General features: G+C 46.1%; 1 protein-coding gene across 1 annotated transcript in view; it reads right to left on the bottom strand.

Annotated features, from left to right (window-relative positions):
• Window positions 1-512: 512 nt before the first annotated feature.
• Window positions 513-8,234, bottom strand: part of ncam1b (neural cell adhesion molecule 1b) — a gene marked incomplete at both ends in the record, with an annotated part of 88,643 nt that continues 80,921 nt past the window's right edge. Inside the window, 3 exons of the mRNA XM_080509518.1 lie at window positions 513-627; window positions 4,832-4,948; window positions 6,542-6,740. Coding sequence (XP_080365644.1) covers window positions 513-627; window positions 4,832-4,948; window positions 6,542-6,740 — 431 coding nt within the window. The remainder of the gene's footprint in view (window positions 628-4,831; window positions 4,949-6,541; window positions 6,741-8,234) is intronic.

Raw genomic sequence — 8,234 nt, 5'->3', positions numbered from 1 at the left:
ACATAAGAAAAATAATTTCTCTATATAGTCAGTTTTGTTTGTTTCTTCTTTTTTTTTTTGTACATTTACATTTCTCATAATGGTCCGATACTTGAGTGCAACTGCAACGGAAACTCTTGAACAGAAAATGGGAGAAAATGGTTGAATTGGAGAGAGAGAGAGAGAGAGAGAGAGAGAGAGAGAGAGAGAGAGAGAGAGAGAGAGAGAGCGAGAGCGAGAGAGAGACAGAGAGAGAGAGCGTCCCCGACTGGTTAAATAAAATCACAATAAAAAAATAAAATGGATCTGTGATGAGCTGAAGGTAAACGTTTCATGAATGGGGACCGGAATGTGAGCGATGGTGTTCGGCGTGTGACGTTAAGGGCACTGGACGTCAGAGCTCCTGCAGTGTGTCGCTGCTCAATGTTTCGGGTGGGTGGGGAGGGGAGGGGGGGAGGGGGGGGGGGGGGGGGGTGGAGGGAGGAGGGGGGAGGAGGAGGGGGAGGGGGTGTGTGTTTTCCCCCCCAGGCCCATCATGCTTTGCCCTCGGTGGGATTTGTCTGTGTGACACTGTTGTGATCTGCAGTGATCAGGGCGTTTGGTGAGCCCGCCTCCTCCAGTTTGACCTTCTCATCGGAAAAAATCTTCCTGCAAAGCGAGAAGAAGAGAGAGACGCCACGTTAGGAACGCGGGAGGCGAATCCCACGCCTCGGCAAAAAAAAAAAACACCGGAGCCCGACACAGTTACTTCTCAATGACAGCTTCACCCAATATGTAAGAAGACACCGTGTGTGTGTGCGTGTCGAGGTCTTCTTACATATTTCTTCACCACCTTGACGACAGTCAGATAATAAAGTAAACACACACGGATAATGGCGAACCCGAACCCCTCGCCTGTGTGGACTGGCGCTACGGCCGCCTTCACTAAGAAAAAAGAATCTCTTTGATGGGTTTAGTTGGCGACGAAGAGGGCCGAGCGGTGAACCTGCAGCGTCCGGAGGAGGAAACAAAAACACTGGCGTTCACTGAAGGCCCACTGCGCAGGCGGAAACCTTCCACAGGCTGCTGCCGCCGTCTTTATTCACACGCCGAGTGGCCGGCGCTCACAAGCAGATATTATAAAGTCGACGTTTTTATTTACCACATTTAGTCACGGAATCAATGTTAAACACTGAATTGTGGGGGGGATTAATGAGTAACTTCATCCGTTGGTACGGTGGCCGGCCAGTGCAAACGTGCCACAAAACAGGAACGCTCTTCAAAAGAGAAGCACTTCCAGACCACCAGGGGGCAGAGCTGAGTTTCAACACCAGAGACAGGCAACAAGGAGTGAAACGCAAGAGGCCTCACGGCCTGTCGGCCGCCATCTTGGAGAGGTCTCCCGTGTCGTGCGAAACATAAAGATCCCAGGTGAGAAAATCCACAAAAACATCCGCAGCTCGCTTGCGAGTCCACGCAGCAACACAAATAATACCACATTTGAAAGCTGAGGGAAAGCTCTATCCCGTGGCAAGCTCTTTTCGACTCCCAATAATTCTCCCATGAGGTTTCCACGGGATAGAGCTCGTCTGTTCTGTTGTGAAGGGCGTTTCTGTTTTGAGGCGAGTTTGCACTTGTCGGCCACCGTAAGTTGTGTAATAAAACCACAACGTAATAACTGGTCAATAACGTAAAAAAAGATTTAACAAGAATTTAAATGTGACCTGAATATGTTTAATGTTATACATTATTTTGTACTGATGGCCGGAGAAATAGAGAGCAGAAAACTATAAATGACTTTGGCAACAGCAATAATACATAAATACTATAAACTGTATACAGATAGATATATTTATAAACAAATAGTCCAAACTTATAGAACTCATTCTGTCAGTGTTCTTCAATAAAACTATTACAATATTAGTGGAAACACATTTTACCTGCCCCATAATGTAATACTGAAAAGTTTTGGTTTCATGGTATTTTTACATTATCGACCAGTTATTACATTTCAGGGTTGATTACATTATATTATATAACAATTTGGGTCGTTGTTACATATCGGCTCTCGCATGGCTGCATATTGAAACACCTGGATATTTATTCAGTCTGTAAATTAAAGCTACGATATTTGTACGACTTTCTGTTTGGTGTATTTTATTTTCTAGTTTACTTGTCATGTTGTGGAGACAAACTGAGACGAGCTCAATGCAGCACCAAATACTATGTTTTGCATATCAATCTTTATATTCTCCCCAAACACAACCCAGTCCAAGTAGATTTCCTTCAAAATGTGAACATTCTGAGTTTTGAGGAGTTAAATCAGCCTAATCTGATATTTGTCTCAATAGGTTCACACGAGTTTATTATTAATAGTTTTCCATTTTGTGTTTCCAGAATAGATCAAGAATTAAACTCTTAAACTTTGAAATGTATTAATTTGTTTTATTGGTCGAAATTTCACTGTGGACCTGATTTTTTTTTTTTTTGTCTTTGACACTTAATTCTTGGAATCAGATCAATTAACTTTTTTTTTTTGTCTTTAATTTTCTTTTAATTCTCGCTGATTTTTTATGATAAATCCACGTCAGTCACTGTCGCTGCGATGCAGACTGAATTCAGACGTCAGTTTTACAGCGATCTGGGGTTCAGAGGGCGAGACGACCTGCGTGAGGCCGATAGAAGACGTTGTTTTGCAGTAACGAGCCGCATGTCAGACAACAGGCTCAACTGTGTTTGTGGTGAATGTTGCAGAAGTAGAGTCCACAATGGAAGAGTGTCACACACACGAGCATTAAGAAAGATTACTCAAAACAAACAGACAAAAAAACAACAACAAACTCCTCTTTCCACAACATCTCACTTAGTATAACCACCCCCAGTGTCATTACCACAAGTTACCATTACAATATTTCATATTGTGTGGTCAATGGCAAGATGCGGTGGTGAATGAATGGGCGTACAAGTTACACTCGCACACAAACACACGCACACACAAACACACACGCGCACGCACACACAGAGATAAACCTCTAGAGGGAGCCGTACTCATCGTTGACAGGAGGAGCGGTCTTGGCCAGAGTCTCTGACGCCTCCAGGACTGGGCCTGAGGGGGGGTCTGCTCCGTCTCCGTTGGGCAGAGAGGGGGCAGCGGGCGGGCTGTCTAAGCTAATGAGGTCAGCGGGGGGCGGCGGCGGCGGTCTCTCCGTGCCGTTCGTCAGCTCTAAGTCCAGGCCTGCGTGTCGGGGGCCGGCGTCGGGGGTCAGTAAGTCGTACGTGTCCGGCGCCGAGGCGGCGAGGAAGTCGTTTGAAAGCGGCGCCTCGGGGCCGGAGGGGGCGTGGGGGTGCGGGATCGGGGTCACGGGCAGAGGAGAGGCGACGCCGCGGGGCGCCGAGGGAGAGCTGCTGCTGGTCGCGGCGGGCACGGTACGGTCCAGCGGTCCGTCTGAGGCGGCGTGGTTTGAGTCGGGCTCTACCTCTGCGGGGGGGGCGGCGGCGGCGGCTCTCGCGGAGGCAGTTTGCGGCGGTGCGTCTGTTTCTAAGGCTGCGGCGGGAGGCTGCGAGGGCGGCGCGCCGACCGGCGGTCCCGGGGCAGGTTTCTTGGCGTCGAGGGTGGGAGAAGGCGACGGAGAAGACGCGGCGAGCGGGGACACGGGCGGGCTACTTTTAGCATTCAGCGCGGCGAGCTTGGGCGAGTGTCGGCGTTTGGGCGGGATGGGCGTGCCGGCTTTCTGAGGTCTGATCTGGTCGGGGGTGGGCGGCGGCGTGCTCGCTTTCTCCGGCTCTTCCGGGGCGTCGCTCCTCCTCCTCCTCCGCTCTACCAACGGGGGCGGTCGGGACTGGACGGGGGGAGTCGGCGGTCGGTCGGGCTCGGCGGCGGCGGGGGCGGGGGCGGGCGAGGGCAAGGGCTCGCTGGCCGGGGTGGACAGGCTACAGGTGAGGGTGGTGGTCTCGCTAGAGGGGCTGTCCTGAGCGGGGTCAAGGGTCGCAGTGGCCGTGTCAGAGTTGGTGGCTACGGAGGAGAGGGCGTCCTGAGCCAGAGCAGCAGTGTAAGCCGCCAGCCTGAGAGAGCAGGGAGAGAACAGAGACACACAGACTAGACACCAGGGTGACTGTGACAGGAGGAAGGGTGGTCTGCACGACGGCATGCAGAGGGATTAGTTGGCTTTTAAAAGAAGTCACACAAACAAGAGACAAAGCAACTGAAAGAAAAAAAAAAACAACAAAACAGAAGAAGAGCAGCAACTGTTAAGCCTTGTGAGAAACAGAAAGAAGAAGAAAGAGGGCGTCATGCTGTGAGTGGACATTAAAGGATTGGTCCCACACACACACACCGACATGGAGTACACCGACTCGTGTGTTAAGAAAGAAAAGGCCCCACGGGCCTTCCTGCAGAAAACCACAGCACCACGCAGAACCACCTACAAGGGTTAAACAGTACCAGTGGCAAATCTCGTCATGCGTAATCTCTGGGTCGCAGACTGCTGACATGAGGGATGGCTCGCTGACGTTGTCAAATGGCGTCATGAGTTGACCACACTCGAGAGGACAAAAGCCCTTCTGTGTCTTCGACTGGTATTGCTTCAACCTTCATATACATGAGACAGAAAATCTCCAGGGGGCTGGAGGAGGAACGGAAAGTACAAAGTACACGGACCCCTTTCCAAAAGAGAGGGGAAAAACAAGAGAAGCAACACGGCCCAGTGGACTCCACTCAAGAATGACCTCAACTTTTTAAAGACGTTTTAATGGGAAGGGGTCGAATTTCATCCCATTGAATAACAAGACTTATTCTTTAAAGTGGAGTGCAGTGTACGACAGCGAGAGAGGCTGCAGCGGGACGACTCGGTGCCGTTGCTCAGCGTTCACTCACTCTGGCTCCGTCAGGGGCGTGGTCTCGTTGGGCTCCGTCGGCCCCGCCGCGTTGTGATTGGCTGTGCACTCGTCCTCCGTTCTCACTTCCACTATGGGCTCTTTGGACTCGTCTTTGCTGCGGGACAGAAGCAACGAGCCCGTCAACCAACTCTGGCTCCTTCTATTAAGTGCTGTCACATGCACAGAAATGAAGATGACAGGTCTGTGTAGTACAAAATAGAAAATTCCTCAAATTAAATTTCAAGATTAAACAATGCTAAAGGTGTATTATTTTAGATTACGCATCTGAGGGGTACATTATATTTTTATGCATTTATCATGGGGTCACTTCTCTATCTGACGCCGGCCTTAAAGAGGATTCGTTCAACACTCCCCTGAAACCCAACAACCTCAAAACGAAGAATACATCCGGTCCTCGCTTCTTTTATTCTTATATAAATACCTCAGCGGACATTACAGTCTCCAGACGTATTTATTTTGCTCAAGAGGCACACTTTATATGTTTTGGCATAATGGAAAACATTTTCTCAGATTTCTGATAATGTTGAACAGAAAGAACATAAAAACTAAAAGCTCAGCTGATCTTCTTCCATGTGTGGTGCTGAAAGCTTTTTTTGGGAACATTTCCAGAAAACTCACTCATTCACGTAAGCATGTGAAGTGTCGTAAACACAACGACAAACAAACCATTACAGCCTCAAAATCCATCAAAAGACAACACTAATACATGATGAAAGTATTATTGATGCTGTGTGCGAATACTTCACAGCATCTGTATTGAATAAACTCTATCTGACAACCAGCAGGGCTTTGATATCTAGTTTTACTCTCCTGAGCTGCTTCACTATGTGAACCGGGTTTTTTCCACAGAAAAAAGCGTTTTGAAACGCATTTCTTTAAAGATATCAGTGTGATAATAAATGGTTACAGTTTTGTCATCAAATCTCTTACGAAATCATGTAAAACGAGCCAAAATCCACACATGTTGCATCACTTGTGCTTGAAAAATCCCCTGCATGGTACAGAATTGAGTTTTACGTCAGCGGTGTCAAGCATAAGAAAGCAACAAGCAAATTCTAAAGCATTTCACACACACAAAAAAAAAAACCCTTCGATTTTGAACGAAAAAACAGCTGCCGCAGAAGTTTCTTGACATTTCACAGAATTTTGCACCAGAAGGTTTCAAAAAAATTGGCTCTATGTCGAAATTGTAGTTATTTGCTGTAGTTTGTTTGGTTTTGTGAATATATACACGTTTTCCTCATGAATACTTTGCACCACAACAATGAAAAAATGTAATATTGAACGTTGTTGTGGCTCTATTTCACTGGTCTGACCCACTCAAGATGATATTGAGCAGTTATTTGGCTCTTGAACTAAAATGTTTGACACAGTTGGTTTATTTAGTAGATAGGATAAGAGAAGAGAAGATAAGACAAGACAAGACAAGACTTTCTTAATCCCACGTGGGGAAATTCACAGGAGGAAACCATACGGACGGAAAGTAATCAGTAGTATTAATATTTGCAGTGCAACAGTTCCAGGACAGTGGCATTTAAACAGTTTTCTACTCGGCTCCTACTGTTTAGTGGAGTACTACAGAAATACAACATGTTCCTTATAACGAAGTTCAGTAAGCGTGACGTATCAGGTGTGTATTTAACAGTAACGTCTTCTGATTCTGTGCTAATGCTGCACAGACACTCACACGAATGCCGCCTTGCCCTCCTCCAAGTTGTGCCCTTTCGTCCCGGTGCCCGATTTGCCGCAGAGGCACATGATGAGGCCGCATTTGTTGACAAAGTAGCAGGTGACGTCCACGGCGAGCAGCAGGAGCACGAACACCACGACGAGGATCCCTGCCCAGAGCATGACGCCCATGGAGAGCGCCGCCTCGTCGCCCATATCTGCCGGGGGAGACAAGAGGGAGGAGAGCTGAGCTGAGCGCGCCGCAGCAGGAGCAGTTTAACAGAAAATAAAATATAAATGCTGCTGAAGCCACAAACACGTCCATAAATCAGAAACGACTCACCTGCTCTGAGCACTGATAGTTTTAGTTGCCTCGGTGTGAATATGGACGCACTGCGTTGTGTCTGTGCGTTCAGTTATTTACATAAATTCATTTTAAATGGAAGCATTTGTGTGCGGGAAGAAGAAGAACAAATAAAAAAAAAAAAAACATGAAAAATTTATTCAACCCATTTATTTGGTATTACAAAGAAGAGCAATCCAAAGCGTACAATGTGCTGCTAGTTACCCAGGCATGCAGGAGGCTTCGTGGACAGAAAAGAAATGTCAGGCGTCTTTCAGATATGACAAAAAAAAAAACCCCCAACAAAAACAAACATCTATCTTTACCATTTATGTAAAGTCCAATTCAATTAAATCAGAGGAAACTCTAAAATATCTTGTTTCTCATTATTCTGTGCAAATGTTTTAGACTTTTAGACTCAAAAATAAAGATGTTAGTGTTTTTTAAACTGAAGTCAAAGTGAAAGAACAAAGTAACACTAATAATTCTTTCATTCTACAGTTTTTGAAATGAACTCTGCAGAAAGTTTTTTGTTTTTTTTTGTGAAAAAGATTTTTTGTGGCTCTGTGGAGCCCATCCAATCACCTTCAAGAATCCTAAATCATATTTAAAATAATACGTCATTTCATTGGCGGTTTGATTGAGACTGTTGTTCTCAGCTGGAACCGATATGGACATAAAGTCTAAAACCTTTGCATAGTATTTATTACACATATGTGACTGTAGATTCCAGTAAACAAGGTATGCTAGACAGTAAAATGCAGCTCAGTGAAGCACCTTCTCATTAGAAATGTATAAAAACAACTATATAACTCAGTGCTTTTTAAATTCCACACGCAATCTTTACATTTCTTAGTCATGCGCACAAAAATAAGTTTGTATTTTTTACAGTTTGTCAATCCGTATCAATATACATTTTAAAATGTTTTTTCTTTTCTTACTTAGACGTTTCTCAGTAACGTAAATGCTAATGTTACAAACGTTTACAGTGCTGTTAAAGATTATCGTGGTGTTGGTGTAAACGGGACAGGAGGTCCGTGTTCAATCTAAATACCGTTTAAAACAAAGAGACTAGAAGGATTCCGCTACGGTTCCTCACTGAGCCCAGTTACATGCAAACTAAAATCTGATTAATCTTGTAAACCGGTTCACGTGATAAATGCGGTGTGCTTGAGGAGGCTGCCAAGTTAAACGCTTCACATAAAGTACTAAAACCAGGGTTCCCCACCGCCGACGGGCATGTAAACGTGTCGGATCTGATTGTGACTTGGGACAGGATTTGTCCCGTCATGTAAACGTTCTCACTGTAAACCTTTCGCCGACGACTAGCTGTGCGAATGCTGAGCCCAGTGAGTCTGCGGGAGGCGGA

Source organism: Blennius ocellaris (assembly GCF_963422515.1).
Source record: "Blennius ocellaris genome assembly, chromosome: 2".
Taxonomy (NCBI): domain Eukaryota; kingdom Metazoa; phylum Chordata; class Actinopteri; order Blenniiformes; family Blenniidae; genus Blennius; species Blennius ocellaris.
The sequence above is the reverse complement of the archived record's forward strand: the minus strand, read 5'-3'. Positions and strand labels throughout refer to the sequence as shown.